At 31.9% G+C, this 20,119-nt stretch overlaps 2 protein-coding genes across 10 annotated transcripts in view; one reads left to right on the top strand and one right to left on the bottom strand.

Annotated features, from left to right (window-relative positions):
• The window catches only part of LOC141451458 (cell division cycle and apoptosis regulator protein 1-like), a 39,382-nt gene that overhangs the window by 11,162 nt on the left and 8,101 nt on the right, over window positions 1-20,119 (bottom strand). The window contains exons 1-15 of one of the 9 annotated variants that reach the window (XM_074122854.1): window positions 19,953-20,062; window positions 18,776-18,839; window positions 16,013-16,149; window positions 13,946-14,208; window positions 11,702-11,916; window positions 8,600-8,801; window positions 7,919-8,065; window positions 7,246-7,471; window positions 6,669-6,973; window positions 4,355-4,616; window positions 4,033-4,125; window positions 2,935-3,246; window positions 2,291-2,479; window positions 1,342-1,479; window positions 1,106-1,267 (exon numbers count right to left, since the gene is read on the bottom strand). In XM_074122854.1, coding sequence (XP_073978955.1) covers window positions 1,106-1,267; window positions 1,342-1,479; window positions 2,291-2,479; window positions 2,935-3,246; window positions 4,033-4,125; window positions 4,355-4,616; window positions 6,669-6,973; window positions 7,246-7,471; window positions 7,919-8,065; window positions 8,600-8,801; window positions 11,702-11,916; window positions 13,946-14,208; window positions 16,013-16,149; window positions 18,776-18,824 — 2,700 coding nt within the window. In that variant the 5' untranslated portion in view covers window positions 18,825-18,839; window positions 19,953-20,062. Of the gene's footprint in view, window positions 1-1,105; window positions 1,268-1,341; window positions 1,480-2,290; window positions 2,480-2,934; window positions 3,247-4,032; window positions 4,126-4,354; window positions 4,617-6,668; window positions 6,974-7,245; window positions 7,472-7,918; window positions 8,066-8,599; window positions 8,802-11,701; window positions 11,917-13,945; window positions 14,209-16,012; window positions 16,150-18,775; window positions 18,840-19,893; window positions 20,063-20,119 lie in introns of those variants that run through there. The other 8 variants (XM_074122853.1, XM_074122855.1, XM_074122861.1 and 5 more) reach the window with 8 other exon arrangements.
• DCTN4-p62 (dynactin subunit 4) overlaps window positions 10,261-20,119 on the top strand; it is a 46,571-nt gene continuing 36,712 nt past the window's right edge. Inside the window, exon 1 of the mRNA XM_074122885.1 lies at window positions 10,261-10,434. Within this exon, the coding sequence (XP_073978986.1) occupies window positions 10,306-10,434 (129 nt within the window). The 5' untranslated portion in view covers window positions 10,261-10,305. The remainder of the gene's footprint in view (window positions 10,435-20,119) is intronic.

Below are 20,119 nucleotides of genomic sequence, written 5' to 3'. Positions count from 1 at the left end.
AGATGTGTGGCACATCATAAGATCTTTTTATTGCATTTATGTTGCTTAGAATTACAGCAGTTTTTGTTTTTTAAAAAAGAGGTTTTGTTTTGTTAGCTGTATGGTTGGTCTGTCTACTTTATTTTATTTATTTTAATTTTTTATTAACCCTATTTGTTTTAATCTATCAATTTACTTTTTAATTAATTTTTGAGATGTAATTATAATTGTTAGCAACAGCTCCTGGCAGACGAATAAATCCATATCAGAAAAATGCTTGATACACACATTGTAATTATTGCATGTACCCTCAAAAATAAAGCTATTTAATCTGTCTGTCACTCTCATGAACAGAGCTTAAGCAGCGAATAGTGCAGCGGGTAGAGGACAAAAAAAAAGTATAAATGGTAACAAGATGGGCAAGTCTTTGCTAAAGTTTATGAAGGACGGAATTGCTTTGAAAGTGTGATATGTTTAAACATTTTTGGAGTCACACCTCTCACGTTCAGAATGACCGAGACTGAACATAAATTGCATGAAAGACTTTTAATATTAAGAACTTCTGCAGGCCTGGATATATATGTAAGAACATTCAAGTTCAGATACTTGGAAGTTGAATAAAGCTGAGAAGTGGACTTATTTGAAATGAATCTTTGGCCTAGTATTTATTAGAAAATATCATGCTTTAGATACGCTTTATAGAGAGAAAGCTTTATAACAGCTGTGTTTCTTGGGACCCTACACAAAACAAGAAAAACACCCCCCAAACGATAAGTACATCCTGGTGTACTTATTATAAGACGGGCGGAAATCATTCTGGGCGTAATAATGCAGAAGCAGAACGTGGATATTCATAAGTGAAATTTCTGTTAATCTATAAATCTAATTGAACTTGTATTATTAATATTTATTTTAGGGCGCAACATTTATATTCAGGAGGCTTCTACGTCATTGTTGGCTTCTGGATAGTGTTCTCTCGTTAAAGGAAACTCAGTTTATCACTTTTAAAAAGCTAAAGAGACACTAAAAAAGAGATATCTAAGCTAATCATTTCTGCAGCTTGGATATCACGTTTTACCAATGTACCTGAATGCTTGTTACTGAACAGAGTGTTTAAAATGCTTACTTCATCTTCTGCTTCATCAACTTCCATTTTTCCTTCTTCTTTTTCTTTATCCTTTTTCTCATCTTTACCACTCTTTGATTTATCTTTATCTTTGTCACTGTCTTTAGATTCTTTATCCTTAGGTTCTCCTTCTTTATCTTTCGTTTTGTCCTTTTTACGATCCTAAAAAAGTGTTTCACATATCAATAAAAATAGTAAGCAAATAATAAAGAAAAGTAAAACCTATGTCTACCTACCTCATCTTTATCTCGGTTCTTTTCTTCTTTAGGTCTTTCAGGCGCGGCGAGAACTGCCTTGTAGATATTAAAACCAAAATCTCTCATCAGCATTTCGTTGAATAATTCAGCAAAGAGTGATACTTCAAATGCGTGTTCCTAGAATTTAAAAAAAAAAAAAATGTCAAGATGACATAACCTCTTTCGTTACAAGGGCACCTACCTCACATAGTGATTCAATCACATCAGTAATTTTCTATCCATACACTTACAAAATTTTTTTTTTTTTGTTTTAATCAGTACAGTACCCACTCACTGTTACTAGTTAGTTTTTTAGGTGCTTCAGCGTCATCTTCAATGTACAATATTAAAGCATCTTCCATTGCAAACATGTGGTTACTGAGGCCAAGAGTGAAGTGCGACACTGCACATTATTGAGACTGAGTATTTTCTCCACTCGGCATGATTGAAATTTGGACTTAAAAATATTTAGTAATTCACTGTCTCATTCATCAATCATCAGTCTTTAAAATTAAATCGTCAATCAAACTGACACTTTTTGTTCTGAGATTCAGTACAATAGACCAGGCAGAGAGGCCCTACAAGGAGTGTTCTTGGCAACCCTGCGAGTATTAAGGCAACAGAACATCAGGACGTATGATACGATAAGGGCCAGCGGTAAGGTCCAAAACCTTATCACACATCAAAAACAATCCTTTGTAGGATGAACGGATGTTTCCACTATTCTCCATAAGATAGTCCTTAAGAAACCCATTTTTTAAAAGGATCTCCTTAAAACCTAGCAATTCCACAAGAACTAAATGTGTGTCCACGCTAGATAAATCGACTTACACGTGTAAAGCGAAACACCAACAGCCGATTCGAAAACGATGTGTTGGGAAGGCGCAAATAATATTACAATATTTAATAAAAAAAATTATTTGTTAAAAAATATAAAGATCAAATTTACCTTTGTATCTCCTTGACGATATCCCAAAAGGGCTGATAACGATACAACTGAACAATCGAATTTACCAGCCTTGAAAGTTCTATTAGGATGTACAATTATGTGAGGGGTATCTGGCAGCCTATATCTTTTCTCTAATAACATTTTCTCGCGTTCATCCATTTTTTTCTTTTCTTTTGATTCTGATTCTTCCTGAAATAAGAATATGTTTATTTTTATTTAATGGAAACCGTTATTATGCTATAATTAAAAATAACATATGGTTGATAGAAACAAAACAAAAAACAGGACAACTAATGAACATTACTTTCTGACAGTTCAAAGTATCTGAATGACATACACAAGTTGATAAAAAAATGAATAATTTGAAAAATGCATTATATTTTTTCAATTCTAAATTTAAATAATAGTGAAAAAACTAGGTTGTTAACAAGATTCGCCAGTCATTTTATCAGGTTCAAAATATTAAAAAAAGAAGTATTATAAAATTATAATAAATTACAATAATAATTATTGCTTAACAATTACCCAAAACAAAGAGAAAAATCAACTAAAAATTTGTGTAAAACCAACTTGAAATAAGTAAGGGAAGAAGGACCTTGACGATGGAAAATAAAAGAAACCCCAAACCAAATTCCCAAATTTACCTCTTTTTTTTTCTTATCAGCAGACGAAGACTGTGAATTATCATCGTTGTTACGTTTAGTGGTCGTGGTATCTTGTGGTGACGATACCTCAGCTGATGTTCCTGCCTCAGTGTTTTCTTTGCTTTCATCATCGCCATCATCGTCAGCATTATCCTTTTCTTTACTTCCTTCATTTCCACTATCACAACCCTTTTTAGTTTGTTCCTCTTCAGCTTCAGTTTTGATCACTTTGGCTAATCTAGCAGCTAGTTGTGTTTTAAGTCCTTTAGGAGAAAGACAGCGAGCTTCTAATTCCTCTCTCAGTTCAGATACCTGTACACCCATTAAGAGTTTTCTCCAGAACGACTATAAGAACGCTTTAAACTGGTAGCATTAAAAAACAGCTCTCTCAGATAGAAATTTGAAATAAGAAGAAAATTGAATTATATAAATATAAAACTAACGTTACCATCAAAAATAGATTTCGGTCTTACATAAAATTCTCGTATTTAAAAGTGACGAAATATCACACAAAGGTTAAATCGTAACAGTTTGAAAACAAAGCACTTTAAACATCAACAGAAAGCAGTAAATAATAACTAGATTCACATCTCTTTTAATATTATAAGTTTTCTTATTCTAAACTGGCGATCTTATGATATACTGACGTTTCTTGATCAATAATTTTTTTTTTTTTTTTTTTAATTTAGACACACTAGAAATTGTAGAATTGAAGAGCTTAATATCTAAAGTAGCAAGAAATGAATTAATATGAATAAAATCAAGTGAAATTCACTTATAGGTTTATTTTCCTATCAAGTGAATATTCTTTGCAATTTTCTTCTTATAACACATTTAACACGATTGAGATCAAGACCGGGAATCGAACCAATTTCCACAATAAATAGGATGGTTAAACGTTTATTTTACTAAGATTCAAGAATGAGTTATTGTACAAGTGGCTCTATCCTTACGAAAGTGAATATAGGATTACTGATATTGATGAACTTAGGAATTACACACTCGAAATTATTTATATTATCCAATATCTTTGATAAAATTGCTATGGACCGTTGACCGTTCTATCAATAAATTTTTTCTATTTCTCTTAGTACTTACCCGCATATTTTTGGGATCAAGTTCAGAATGATGCTTAGGTTCCTTCTTTGGTTCTGAACTGGTTTTTTCTGGCGATCCGGGCGATTCTTCCTCCTGAAAAAAAAAACATTTGAAAGTTAAAAAATGAGTCCAGAATAAACTTAAAAAAAGATGGATGATGGGGCGTTGTTCTGAAGTCCAAAAGAGCAATTCTCTTTTGAGAAGAGGGAAAGATGTCCTGTAAAGTTAAAAGACTTTAAGCTCTATGGAAAAAAAAAAAAACTAAATTTGTTTTTGTTGTAGTACTAGAAAATAAAACAAAAAAGGAGTTAGAGAGCGGTGCCTTATGTTCATCTGAAGACTGAGTGGTGTTGTTGCCGCTGTTGTTATTGTTGTTTGAAGGTTCCTCTGGTTCTGGTGGAGGGTTGAGCTTGTTGTTTAGGGCCGTCTTGAAGCCAGCTGTGATCTCATCCCAGCTAAGTTGAGATGGACAGATGGACCATACGTCTGGCACAAACATCACCACCGTTTCAACTCGTGCCGGTACCGGCCGTCCATGATGTGTAGTCTCGCTACGATGGTAGTGCACTTCCAGAAAACGGAACCTGGGAACACAGAACAATAGCTAGGAAGCAACGTGCGCCGTATCACTCTTTTTTAAACTCTCTTTTTTTACAGAAAAAAAAATCACAAAACACTTGAAAACGCTGTTGAACAATTCGAGACAGCAAGTGGAAGAAGTGTGCGAAGTAGCAGATTAAGTCTCTCTCCTCCGTCCTCGTTAAAATTATTAAACCCTCTCAACAAAATGCCCTTTGAAAATTCCACAGCCTTGATAGTACAAAATGTAATATAAAACTACTAACAGGAGATAAGTGGTCTTCTGGAGGCATCCAAAATTAAAAATAAAACGTGGATTAGAAAGAAAAAGCAAAGCCATCAGATAATTTTACAGAAAGAATGGAACCGACGTCGCAAGCAAGGTTACGTTACAATACAGAGCAGAAACTTATCAGCAACAATGATGATCATCTTCTCAATTACCGAAGGAGCGAGAGAGGATGTTCTGCTGCCAGTCACAACTTGCCCCTGGTTATTTTAAATAATTTAACTTAAATTATTTTACCTTACAGTTGAAATACAGTTGTTACATGAAGTTTCTCCAAGTGAATTCATCTTCCTTTGCTTTTAAGATAAATACATATATAGTTATTTGCATTCAATTTAAATATCTAATTGCTAGCTCTTTTTACATTTTGTTGACTTCACTTATGTGCTGAATTTTGAAACAATTCTTTAGATCCGTACATTTTTTTTTTTTTTTTTTTTTTTTTTTTAGCGCATCAACAGCTGAGGTCATTAGCGCCCGGAGCTTTTTCCAGTGCACTGCCGGCCTCCGGTCAGTGTTCTCTCGTTACAGACAACACTGTCCATCACCGGACAGTGAGCTGTAAGAAGCTCCTAGGAAGAGAAAATCTAAGGGTCAGCTGCTGGATTCGAACCCGGGACCTCCGCGTGGGAGTCCAGTATGCTAACCTCATAGCTAATCCCTTCCCTATCATCAAGATAATCAAACTAGTTCTGATCACTACAATAAATCAAAAGGAGGAAAGAGTCCCACAGTTGAAACAGCTGATGAATGTGACCAGCATTTTTTTTTTATAGTTCAATCACAACAATTCTTGGGGATTCTAATTCTTATTTATTCATTTATTGTTTTTGTGGGATTCTAATTCATTCCCTTTCCTACACCTACGTACAGTTTTCACAAATGGTGAACAATTGCCCATCACATTCAGAAACAGCCCGCATTCAAGAAAAAAAAAACATATTAATGAAACATTTTCGTTTGGCCCGAAACAAGTGTTTAATTGTTGACAAGCTTTACCAAAATAAAAAGAACCAGTTTTATAAGCAGTATTTACAAATAACTACTTTTTGCTTCAAAAGGGCTAGGACTCTATTCACTGCAAGTTGGGAACTTGTCCCATCTTGGTTTTTATCTCTGTTTTTCTTTGATTCTGAAGTAAATTATCATAAATTGCAATTACTTTAAAAATGTTTTCCTCGGGTGAAACAGTCTTGAAGTTCTTCTGATGAATACATAGAAAATGATTTCCAAAATTGGGTCGCCCAAAAATCTCAATAATGTAGACGAAATACAGCCAATTTCTTGATATTAAGAGCTGTTATTGCTACACTTTTAATTAAAAACAGTGAAACCAATACAGAATAGCATTCAGTCTCAAGAGATATTTATTTGGTCCCTCAGCTCAATATAAGGGATAAGATTTAAAAAGTTTAGCTAAAGTTGAAAGCCAGGAAAGGAAAGGGTTGTGACCTGCAGTTACAGCCGTCGTCAGAAAATATAAATACCCAAGGGGGTTACTAGCGCAATTCTCTTAAAGAAATTAATTAAATAAAGCTAGTTGCAGCGTATCCAGTTTCCATTGTGCTTCAAACTCAAGCCGAAATCCAGTCAGAATCAATACGAAATCTAATAGTCAAAAACTATTAGATATAAAACAAAATTTTCCCTCCCTGGACTGTATACGATTATATAACGTAAAGATAGTTAGCAATTTTACTGCCATCAAAAATATCTATTTAAACAAAGATCACAAAAGCTACTATTGCTGAAAAAAAAGCTGACTGACCATTGTGTACATGCTGAAAGATCAATGCCGGTTAGTGCCTTGCAAGTTCTCACAGCAGTTTTTACAAGAACACCTGGATCTGATGAAGGGTCTGGCCCGTCCAAACTAGGACTCCAAGGGCCCCCAATTGCCAAAAATTCTCTATTACGAGTGCCAACCAAAAAACTTAACAATCTTGATGGATGCGCAGAAGTTGGAGAAGGAGAATCATCTTCTGGTGAAGTTGATTTCCCATCTGAATGATCTTCTCCTCGGCAACATTTAGAATACAAACCATCCAGGCCGGGACTGCTGAACAGCATAACCTAAAAAAAAAAAAAAGTGATAATGAACAAAAATGGAGAGCTTAGATTAATTTTTCCTCCAAGAAAATCCATTAAGCAAAGATTCCCTATAATTTAATGGATATTTACCTAAATGTTCGTATGGGTTACGGGTGAAGGACAAACCATCTCTTAGAAGTAGGAAACGAAAAATCATTCGCCAATAATCAATAAAATAAATATATACACAAAAAAAAATAATCGAGCGCTGGGATTGATTAAAATAAATAAAACATGTAAAATTATGTTTATACCTTTGCTGAATATAAGTAGTCAGCATCAGAAGGTTCATAATCGGCATTGATTTCTTCAAGAGGATCAACATCTTTGTGCATTACATGAAAATTGCAAGGCAGATCAAGAGAGAGTGGTTTGGTAATTGGAAATGTATCTGTCCAACACAGTTTAGAGAGAAAGAAATCTGATGGAATATAAAGATTACTGTAACGTTTTCTTAGTTCGATAACATCAGCTTCCCTACTGCAACAACAAAATAAATACATAATTACATTTTTTTTTTAAAAAAAATGGGTTTAATGAATAGCAATAAAAAAAAAAAAAAAAAGAAAAAAAAGAAAAAGAATATCAAAAACACAGTCGGGATTCTTAAGGCTGGACAATGATTTTAGCCTTTATTACCTCCATTGTCCTTTTTCTGACCGGTTTTGACTTAAAGATCAGGGTCTAAGATACAGTTGAAATAGGAGTCAAATTTCTCTACACAATCCAGTACCAATAACTAAAGATGGATAATTATCCGAAACTAGTCAAAATGAAAGGAAAGAAGCATGAAACACTGTCAATGAACATCTGTTACAATAAAACTGACTACATTTCACCACTTCGTATGCACTAATTATTTAATTATTCATTACACCAGTCTTAAAATTACAAATGAAAATACCAAACAATATATCTAAAACCTACCTAGCCAATGAAATTTTTGGCACAACAACAGAATATCTAGGCGGAGCTCTTCTTTGTTGTGTGGTTCTCCTTGCTACATTCCTTTGCGGAGACTTACTTCGTTTCCTCGCAGGAGATCTACCGCGATCTTTTTCATCCCTTTCATTCCTGTACATGAAGCAATTTCTTTATTTATATTACTAATTTTATCAAAAGTTTTCTTTTTAAGGAGATAAACGTAAAGGAAATTCAATTTAATATTTGAAACTTTGGGTCAATACCACATTTGGGAGCAAAAATTAAAAATCGTGCGTTAAAACATTTTTTCAATTCAAATAACATGAATTTTAGGAAAAAATTTGAAAATCGTTTTGTACAATAATTTAATTCCCAATAATTAAAATAATAACAATAATTAAAAAGATATAAAACAGACAGTAATCCCCATAGGTGTGTACATCGATGGTGACATTTTTCTTTTAACATATCGTACATTTCTTGCCCAATCGAGATATGTAGGTATTTAATAAATTAAATATTAAATAAATTTATGTACATTATAAGAGTATTCAATATTTTCAACTACTAAGAGAAGAATTACAACAAAAATTCCAGATGACATGACGAATTTTAATCATAGTGATCTGTAAAGTTACTTTTTCTAAACATCATTTATCATTTAATCTAAAATGTATTAACTACCTATTTCTAGAATCCTCTCTTCTCCTTTTCCGATCATCTTCTTGATCCCTCTGTTGATGTCTACCTCTATCTCTGGCTATATCTCTACTCCGGTCACGTCCACTATTTCGATCATTACTAGAGAACCTTGAACTGAACCTGGACGAACTGTTACCGCCTCCTCCACCACCTCCTCCGCCGCCACCACTACCAATCATGTCGTCTGGAAAAATTAATAACATTCTCTGTACTAGACTAAAGTTATATCTAATTGGCATAAAGATAAAATGATACGTACTGATTAAGAGTTCTCTGAATCACATAATTTTTACTTTTTTAGTCCATGTATGTTTTCCTTTTTCTTTTTTTTTTAATATAATTAATGCCACCACTGAGATTTACGAATTAATTCGAAATCTAAGTCTAATCAAGTTTAACAGTTGTACCGCTTATAAAATATACCTAGCTAAATCTAAAATTAGTTATAATTAGAGTTGAATTTTTCTTTTAAGTTACTTTAACTATTTCATCAGCGATGATTTTGGGCACATCGAAAGCTAAGGTCATTATCGCCGCTATGAACATTATTATTTCATTTATTCATTTGAAACCTTGAAAAGTCATTACTCTAGTATTTGTTTTGGTTTACATTTATCAAATAATCATTTAGATACACCTATTTCCCAAATCAAAGGTAATTTTCTAATACCAGCTTTCCTGCAGTATTTGCAAATTGCAACTGCAATGAAAGATTTTTAATGCTAATTATTTTTTTTCTATATTAACAATCAGAAACTTAGTAAGTTACCAAAAAACAAATTATAATGAAATCCATTTCAACAAATATGTATAAGATATATTTATATGTAAGCAATTATGTTTTAAATAAATATAAAATAAATGTTTTTCATGTATGATACATTATTTAAGAGAATATTTTATCTTTAAAAAAAAAATCCCCATAAAGATAAGATATCACTTTATATTGCACCTGAGGAAATCCATAATAACTAATTAATGTAGTTATATGGCCAGTAATGGTGCCAAATAGATTTTGTCCCTGCCTCATAAATTCAAACTATTTCCAAATTTACTTCTACTGTTGACCACCTTCTTAACCTTTCCTCAAAATACTGGCATAAAAACTATTAAAACAATCCATTTATTGCCAGAAACTTAATTAGCAGAATAATAGTAATATTTAATAATAATAATAATAAAGTTAGCATACTGGACTCCCACGCGGAGGTCCCGGGTTCGAATCCAGCAGCTGACCCTTAGATTTTCTCTTCCTAGGAGCTTCTTACAGCTCACTGTCCGGTGATGGACAGTGTTGTCTGTAACGAGAGAACACTGTCCGGAGGCCGGCAGTGCACTGAAGAAAGCTCCGGGCGCCAATAACCTTAGATGTTGACGCGCCTTAAATCATATAAAAAAAAAAAAATAGGATAGCTTTACAACTATCTCGTTCAAAATATGCCGGTAATTGAAAAGTATGGCCATGTCTGAGGATGGGGGGCTAAACAGGAAAGTCCTTTGGAATGGGATGTATGCCTATAAATTACTGAAAGTTGAATTTAAATTGAGATAATGATATGATGTGAACGCTATCTGTTATAGTAACCTTAAAATAGAATTGTGAAGGTTAGGTAGAAACCTAAGGAAGGCAATAGTGTGTGCATTTTAAAACTTTTCCTGAGTGAAATCAACTCTCAGAAGAGCTTATTATGACTTATTTGCTTCGAAAAGATTATGTTCAATACGAATGTACTTGTGGTTCATGTATGTCTATTGCGGAATTATACTTTTGCAGACATTGCCTGGAATTAAGATGTGGTTATTGTGTTTGTCATGAGGTAAAATTATTGTACTTTTTTTAAGTGGAAATCGCTTTTAAAACATATAATGATACCAAAGCGTTATTAAATTTGCTTGTTTACAGAAATATAATAGGTGCATGTTTCTGTTAATCATGCTATTTTGGAAGATCAAAATACTTTCTTCTATAATTTTTGGTACCTTACCTATAAAAAAAAATAAAATAATATTAATAATAATTTCGTCAGTTACCGCTCAAACAGAAGACCTCGAGATGGGTGATTTCGAATCTTTTGATCTTCCATTCATGCTGTAACTTTTTCGATAGAAACTAACTTACAACTGAATTCGGAATTTACTACAAAGCTATACCAAAATGTTGCTTTTTCACGATTTAAAGTGGAGAGTCCCTCTGAGCTCTGAATCTGCTTGAAGATTGTTTTACAAAAGTGGTGGTAGTTAGCCATAAGGACTATTTCATAAATAACTAGCGTACCTGTAGTGGCAACAAAGGAAGTTTAAGTACAAGAAAAATAATTACGGGACCAGTGAACCAGATCTCGTAAGGAAGTGAGTAGGCAATGGGAAAAAAATAGTTTCAAACACGACAGCTCAGTTTATTGCACCAAGAAGTGGGTCTGTATAAATGATTTTAAGTCAAGGATGTCTTCTTGGTTAGATTAAAAACGAATACAGACATTAGTTAACTTAGTTTTAAACAACAAAAACACATGCTACGAGTAATACAGTACAGGTTTAATTATTCCAAAGTAACAAGAAGTATTGCAATCTTATTCATATTCACGTACCTCTTCACCGAATGTTCGGTTTATAAGTTTTTCTCGAAACCGGTTCCGACGATTTTTTTCTTTAAACTTGATGTACTTAATTATATATATAGTAAATATATATTACATACATAACTATTATTTATCTATCTGTAACAAGTTTTCCAAAACATTTTGGAAAATTCCATTCCTGGAAAAAAGAAGTAGGTACGTACATTTCCTCTAAAGTACCTTTTTTTTCTTTTATTTGTAATGTACAGCGTTATCTCTAGAGTACTATTAAGGAGGGTTATATGTGTTGTTGGAATTGAGATGGAGAATTATTTCTCAACCGTTTGTTAGGAAAAAATATTAATAGTAAAGTATGAGCTTCCAGACCCCCCCTCGTCCATAGCACCTAATTGCTAGTTAGAGCCGCAATAATAAGCAGTAGAAACATATAAAAATAATAAAAAAATTAGCAATGACTATACTTTACTTTTTTTTATTTTTTCATACATTATTTTTATTGACTTACTGTGTTGAGATGGCGGTGGGACTGCTGAATACATCTGGGACTGGGCTCCAGAAGAACCAAATGGCTGCCTAGACGACTGTTGCTGATTACCTCCACCAGCCACATGCAAAACTTGTATTCTGGTTGCATTCCACTTAAACGGCATATTAGAATTGTAAACAGCCTCAACTAATACACGATCACCTACTTGTGGTGAAGAACCTTTCACGCAACAGCTGTAAAGATGTTATATTAAAGTTAGAATATTTTAATTTTATATAGCTATAAATATCACTGACAACTAACTTTTATCATTTTAAATCACATTGCTTCTATAAAACTGTACGTTAAAGAACACATGTTTAATTTGATTAGATTCGATTCTGGTTCAGAATGAAAATTTCTTATAGGTTTTTTTTCTGATTGCTTGCATTTGGTGCATTTAAATAAAAAAACATACGACGAAATATGGTGGCTAGCTCAAGCCAGAAATCAATGAACTTGCCTGTCGAAGTAGCCTACAATGTTTCTTGAGAATTTTTTCTTTTTTATAAAAGGAATCTTCCCATCTTAATTTTACCGTTAAGACAATAAATGATACTTCTGACTTGTCACTTCCGATTGCATGATGCTTATTAAAGATAATTAATTATAGAGTAAGTTAGGAGGTGACACTTCAATCAAGATTATACTTTATATTATACTCAATATTACAGTCGTATCAATTTTTCTATTTAGAATATTTTAGTTCGTACATTAAATATTTTAATGTTTCTTGACAATAAAAGAACGAACTCTTAAGATGCACAGAAACCCTCAAAAAATAAATGTAGCAGTGAGATCATCACTATTAGTATTCTGCATTAAATCAGAGAAATAAACTCCAAATTTTTCAATTTTTGACTTCTTTGACGTAGTATTTGTAATTTTTTCTACTGTATTATAACTTTTCAAGATTTGGACAAAATCTGTCAGCGGAAGAGCGATTTTTTTTTTCATTAAATAATCACAAAAAATGTATAAAACTTCTTATTGTTTTCCTAGAATTGATTTTCCGAATGTTCCTTTGCGAACAGCTAGTTAAGCTCCCTTCTGAAGTTTCCCTTAAAACAATTTGCCTCCACAAAAATAATATTAGATATCGCTAAGCCAAAATCAGAGAAATATAACTCCAAATTTTCAATTTTTGACTTCTTTGACGTAGTATTTGTAATTTTTTCTGTTAGCTCTATTCAGTATTTTTTTAAACGCACCTATATATTTTTTTCTATTAAATTTGGAATTGCATCACCTTCTCATTAAAGGTTTGTCAGGTATTTTTAATTTACAGGAATTGAACTAAAATAATAGTTCTTCTTTTGGCCGTCACCCAGAAAAGTAATAGAATTGGATATGTGTTCTTCTGGTTCCACATTTAGCGATATCTCTATTTTTTAATTTTTTTCAGTAACCACTACGTAGAAAAATAAATATAAGAATGAATTGTGGAAGTTTATGCTGAAACGCGTTTTTATTCTTAATTAAGATGCAAATTTGAATTATACATAATTTGAATGAAGATTTATGTTTTAAGCAGGAAAATAAATTTAACATTAATTACTCTGTTGTATAATATATTGTGTATATAATATATATATTGGCTGTTGGCTTAACAACCAATTTCGTGTGCCATTTCATCAACAATCCTGAGTACAAACATTACAAAATATTTTAAATTTTGCACACAGCCACCAGTCAGACAGCACACCCTGTGCACATGCAAGATTTATTTTTTATTCAGTATTGTTTAAAAATAAGTTCGTGTTATATTTTGCGAAATTTATTATAAGCATAGAATCTATATTACTTAAATTTGGTTGATTAGTCCGGTAAACAGGATTGAGATTTTATCTCGTACACACATTACAACGTAAAATCATAAGGAAGCAAGTTTCTCAAGAGAACGAAAGATGAGATGAAAGACGCTGGGTGAATTTAAGAAAATGGACAGATGTTTTCAGAAAAAAAAAATGTATATTTCATATAGTAAAATGATTCGGAGTCTAAAATCGACAGTAGTATTGAACAAACTGACACTCTAAGATGAGTTTGGGTGCAAAAGAAAGACGAAAAATTTGAAAATTTCTCCTATATAGACGTAATAAAACAAAAAAGGAAACCCAGAAAAATATAGTTTTGAAGAATCTGCTCATTTTATAACAGTTGATTAAAACACTTATGTTAACACAACTTTTTATATTTTTTTTATTATTTATGTAAACTCACCTAGACTGAAAGAAAACATCATTATCCACAAATCCAAAATTATCTTGAACTTTTGTAACAGTCCCCGTGAAAACACGTTGTTGTTTAGCCTGATTAGATGAGCTTACGTTTTGGTCATTAATGTTAGAAGCGTGCTGTTGCCCACCAGAATTCGTTGAACCTACCATACCTGCAGAAACAACTGGAGCTGCAGCACCTGATCCGCCACTATTGAACGCAGCAGAATTTAGTGCTCGGGTAGGATACTGCACAGCACCATACATCTGATAGAAATTTTTTTGATTATATTTTATAAATAAACTATACAAGTAGAAAATCCTATTTTCTGTTACTAAAAATCCATTTTTAAAGTTCATTGTTCGTACTTTCTTTTTTGTTTTTTAAATAAATGAATTCTAATAAAATACAATAAATTTGAATGTATTTGAAAATACATGAATCTCATTTGGTGTTACAGTGTTGTTTGTAACGAGAAAACGATCTGTAACGGTTCGGCGGCTGGCCGTGCAAGAAATAGGTTCCTGGTGCCAATGATGACTTAAATGATAACAAGTCTTGAATTTAAAAAAAAAAAAATAACTGAAATTTTACCGATCAAAATTTTAATTCAGTCCACTTGAAATAGTAGAATTTGTGGAACCTTCCTTTGGTGACAAAAAATAAAGGTGAATCCATTAATGAACAAAAGTAATCATTAGAGTATGAAAATTCTGACAGTTAAGTTAACGCGAATAACAAGATAAAAAGGTAATGAACGCTTAGCAAACGTAGACATTAGAGAAAAAGATAAGGGTGATATCGTTAAGCAAATGATCAATCACGACTGGATTACGTTTATCCGAGAAAGACGTTTAAAAATTTTCATACATTTTCTACAAAATAACTCTAATTATTGGCGTGCCAATTCTAGCTTGCTACATGTAGCTGCGAAAGAGTTGATCTGGGAAGATCTAAAAAGAAACAAACAAAAAACTGCCAATTATAGATTTCATGACCAAGACTCTCCTATCTAAAATTGCTACTTAATCTTACATTCCAAAAAAACATCTCCAATACTTGAGAGTGTACATATATATATATATATATTGATTGATTGATTGGTAATGTTTTCCATTAAAAGGGATAGTTTAAACATGTATTGTGAAGAACCGATCTTCTTTCCGGGAAGAAGGGAAACATAAATTTACCCAGAAATTAACTCACATTATCCACTACATAACATTTCTCAACTAAACATTAGGTAGAGATCTGTATAATAATTATCAGAATATTCAAAACCTAGATGAGTTCAGAAGAAGAAAATGATTTAATGTTTTATTGATATAGTTCATTCTTTGCTTGCCTAGGCGCTTAAAATCCACCAAAATGTTGCGACAGTTTGCGAGTTTTTACTGAAATTAGTACCAATATAGACAAACATAGCACCAATATAGTCATTTATAACAAAAAAAATAACAAAAGCGATAGTAGAACACAGAACTCCCACATTTGCGCAGCGACTCTAAGATTCCAAACTGTTTGAAGAAAAAAGAGTATGTGATAAAAATGAGAGTCTAATTTAAATACGTTTCACTCGCACATCATCATAACGAAATCACTAAATGCTCTTCTGACTGTATAGTTGCGATATAAGAAACCATCTCAAAATAATCTTATGATTCGATCTTTTTTAATGATTTTAATTAGATCTTTGCCGCATGGAAAATACTAGTAAAAAAAATGTTGTCTTCTATTTTCATTCACAATAATAGCAGCCGTTTGAACATAATTCCAAATTTCAACATAATTTTGATAAAAGTATAATTTGAAGAATCTATCTAACAAGACAGTGATATTTTTACTATACGCACTATTTCTTCAGTACTTCAAAATAGTATAGAATAACGAACTGTAAAAACAATGCTCTTTAAATTTTAAAAATTTAATTTCTATAAAATATGTTTGCTTTCTTTCCATAAATAAAAGAAAAGAACGCAACACATAAGATTTAATTTAAATTAAGCAGAAAATTACAGTAGAAAGGCATAAATCAAAAACCAGATGTGAATGTTTTTGCGGCAGAAATACCTGTTGAGCAGCGGCCATTTGTCCCTGAAAGACCTGAGGATACTGCAGCATCGAAGGATTAGTCATATTAGACATAGTTGACTGCCCCATTAGAGATTGTCCAACTTGGGATGTCTGATTGAGACCCATTGCCTGGCCTAGGTCAACAACTTTGGTTAGCAAACGCGCAATAGACACAAACAAAATTATTAAAGCTTGAGGCTCTTAGAGCCTTAAGATTTTTTTTTTTAAGAACATACTTAAGGTATTTCAAAAAAAAAAAAAAAATTAATTGCAACCTGAAACACGATCTTCTTCAAATATAAATTAAACCTTCAGAAGAATCGCATTGGTTATTGAGCAAGAAACAATTTTGTAAAGGAAAAATAAGCCAATTGTTATCAAACATTCCAACAAGGAAACTGAACTCAAAATTTCAGTAGAATTTTTATAACTCTATTTTTAGTACTTCCATTCAATAAATCAAAATATTACTAAACTACCAAAGAAGGGGAAGAATAATAGTTTATACAACTAGTGTTTAATTCCAAATCATACAAGCTCTTACTAATATTATTCATAGTATATCAAAAAGAGAATTAAAGAAAAAGGGGAAAAAAGAGACCAATGATCCATAAGATTTTGCTGTAACAACTAGCCTCTTTCTTCAATTCGTAATTTTATAGCTAGATTACCGAAATCACATAAAAAACTAATTTGATTTAAATAAACATGCAGACTAAAATAAGATACACATAGGAATAAATAATATGTATGACTTGAAAAAAAAACAACAAATATAGTTAGGTAATCTCTACTTTGAATAGTTGGTAATGCAGGATACTTGGGACTACGCCTTCATAATTTTGCTTGATTTTCATTTTGCTGAACTTTTTTTAGGAGTTTGTCCAACTTCGGAGAGACATGTGGAGGGTGGTGTCGAAAAATAACAAATAACCAAAGCATTAAAAAATGAAAACGCTGAAAGAGCTAAAGTGCAGTATTTTGTTAAATCTGAAGTAAACACTCATTATTTGATATTATTTAAAATTTATTCGTAAACGGTATACTCTAAAAATGCTGAAGGTGTGGAAGTTTTTGGTTAAGATTTATAAACGGATCTTATTTAGTTAAAGTAGAGAGCACCAGCACCTTTCTTTTCCTTGAACTTATAGGCTGTGAATTTAATTCGAGCTCTCAGAACAAACAAAACAAATGTTACGAGTGTTTGCCTACGACCACCTTGGTAAATGAGCACGAACGTTTCCACTGTTCAAATATTTTTCTGGGTTGAGAATATAATAGGGTTGGTTACTTGTTATGAAAACAATTAAATTGATAAGTGTTGCGTTCGTCAATGTGAAACATGAAAAGTAAGAACTACCACATGACATTTTTCAGCAAGAAAGAAAAAAATCATTCTATTGATGAACTTTTCTAGTGTTCAGCTCTTATCCTAAAATTGCAGTCAATATCTTCTATCAAACACAATCAAGAATTTATTGAGATTCTCTCTGCAGTATATGTTTAAACTTGCCGATAAAATTTTGAAATATCATTTTTATTTTTACTGCACAAAAGTTTTAAGCATTATTCGATACAATTTATCTCTTAACATCTTGCAAACAGTTATTTCATGTTATTTTTTTAAACCGTTTATCAATAATTTCAATAAGTGCCTTGTCCACTAGACTTCCACGCGAAAGCCCAAGTTCGCGTTAGCCTGGAGGCCCCTAATCTAAATTTGCTTTCGTAGGATCCTCTACAGTTCATTGTATAGTTGCAGCGAATGAGAATTAATGCACTCCTTAAAGAAACTCCAGAAGCCAATGGCCTCAGATGTTGACACGCCTTAAATATATTCATAGACCTATCAAAGTTTGCAACTACTACAGCCTAACTCTACAAAAATGAATCTGGTCAATATTTTCCTTTATCATCCTTTATTTTCCATTAATCTACTTGAAACATCTTTAGAAGTTCACTTCCTGACTGATAGTGATATGATTCAGATACCTAGGCAATTTCTGGGGTTGGAGGACATATTTTCTGAATATTCTTAATTTGGAAGAAATCTGTAGCAGCTTATGTATCTAGCTAGCATTAGTGAAGGAAGGAGGCACAATAAAAACCCATGGAGGTCGTAATGCACTATACCTCCTAAAATATATTATGTATCTCAGGTTTAGTTTAACTTACATCGATACCATTTTACAAGAAGATGACTAAAAGTTACAATTACATGGGTATAATCATAGCACTTACGTTAACCTTTTTTGGTAAATTGCAATTCAGCAATGCTTTCAACATTACTTAATCATTGAATTTATTGAAGGAACACTTAAGAGAGGTAGCCTACCTAATAATGAATATCCCAAAAAATAAATTCTCGAGAAATTTTTCAAATAAATGTATTTCAAAAATTAATATTGAATGTCATTTTAAAAAAAAATCTTTATCAGCCTTTTAGGACTACACTCTGAACGCTAAAAAATTCAGGACAGTAATGTCCAACTTACGGCCGATGAATTTTGATAAATCTTTCAAACATATACCAGGCAATAAAATGTTTTTTTTTTTATTTATGAGTTCTCAATTTAGAAATATTTCACAATAAATAGGAATAGGAGCAAGCTTCAAACACAAACCTTTCCTGATTCGTAAAAATCTATTATTGCTACAAGAAAAACATTCACAAAAAAATAATAATAATAATAATAATTAAAAAAACTGACTTCCAAGTGCCCTTTACTTTAACAAAGATTAAAAATGCAAAATACCTACCAGATCTCACCCATGGAGGATTCTTGGCAGCACTTCCATACTGTGACATTTTAGCAGAAAAATTCTGTAAAATAAGAAAAGAAGTATTATATTCTAAGCCACTCACCTCACAAAATTTTGAAAACGTACCGTTTTTATTAATAAGATTGGAAAACACCATGTTTGCAAACATAAAAAATCCGTGCAGTAAATTGTAGAAAAAGTTACTTTAATTCGGAAACGGGCTGAATCACTTTCAAGAATCGTAGGGTATCAATCTAAACTTCGCCAAAAAAAAGAAAGAAAAAAGGAAAAAAACAATGAAAAATGTTACTTCTGTTCAGCAAAGGAGTGAGTAACCAAAAGAATTACATTAAATTAGATTTATAATTCAAGGAAGTAATGACAATTACTGTTTAAATTTTAATGAGAGGCGTATATACAACTTTGCAATGTTTTTTTCATTCAATTTTTTCCAAATTAATAATTTTTAATAGTAATAGACCACATATATGGATGCAGTAATTGTACATGTGAAATTTTAATTTAAATAGTATCAACGGTAATGGAAATCTGGTAAATAGAGAATCAACAATTCCGGTTTGACAGCAGATAAGCATAAGTTATATTAGTTTACAGGAATTATTGGTAGGTACTAATACATTTTATTGGAATAAATAAGCATCTTGTAATACTGATCTACTTGAGCTAAATTACAGCCAAATACCCTTCAACGAAAGAGACTGATTTGCTATTGATTTTTTAATTACTTAGGCTCCTATTTCTTAACACTGGTAACAATTCTTTGATCAATCACAAAACGAAAAAGATAGAAATTCAAGTTATCAACCAATTTCAAGATAGTATACTTTTTAATTGGAGATGTTCACCTAAACATCGTTGTTTCTCACTTACAAAAAGATGTAATCAATTGACAAGTTAATCTTATAATGTTTAAATTATAAAAGAACTACAATAAAAGAAAAAAATTCTTCAAAATTCAAAACCTAAATACACCTTTTGCACTAAAATTTTATGAAATGAACAATTAAAACTACATGCTGAATTTGGCACAATTACATGCCTACCAATAAAGACTTAAAATTTACCAATAGATATCAATAATCTAAAATAATTACCGATAATTTGTGATGTAACTAATTGGCAAAGTTATAAAATAATAATCAGATCTACTAACTTAAATTCACGAAACAAAATGGCGTGCTTATTGTTAACGTAGGTACTCGAATATAGGCTAAAATATCGGGCTTCACTCCTCTCCCACACATTTGTGTGCCGCCACTGCATCGATAATCATAAAAAATGCTCTATATGTTTCCCCTCCCCATCTTAAACATTTCTATT

Source organism: Rhodnius prolixus, unplaced genomic scaffold (assembly GCF_049639745.1).
Source record: "Rhodnius prolixus isolate KJV_2025 unplaced genomic scaffold, Rpr scaffold_8, whole genome shotgun sequence".
NCBI classification, from domain to species: Eukaryota; Metazoa; Arthropoda; class Insecta; order Hemiptera; family Reduviidae; genus Rhodnius; species Rhodnius prolixus.
The sequence above is the reverse complement of the archived record's forward strand: the minus strand, read 5'-3'. Positions and strand labels throughout refer to the sequence as shown.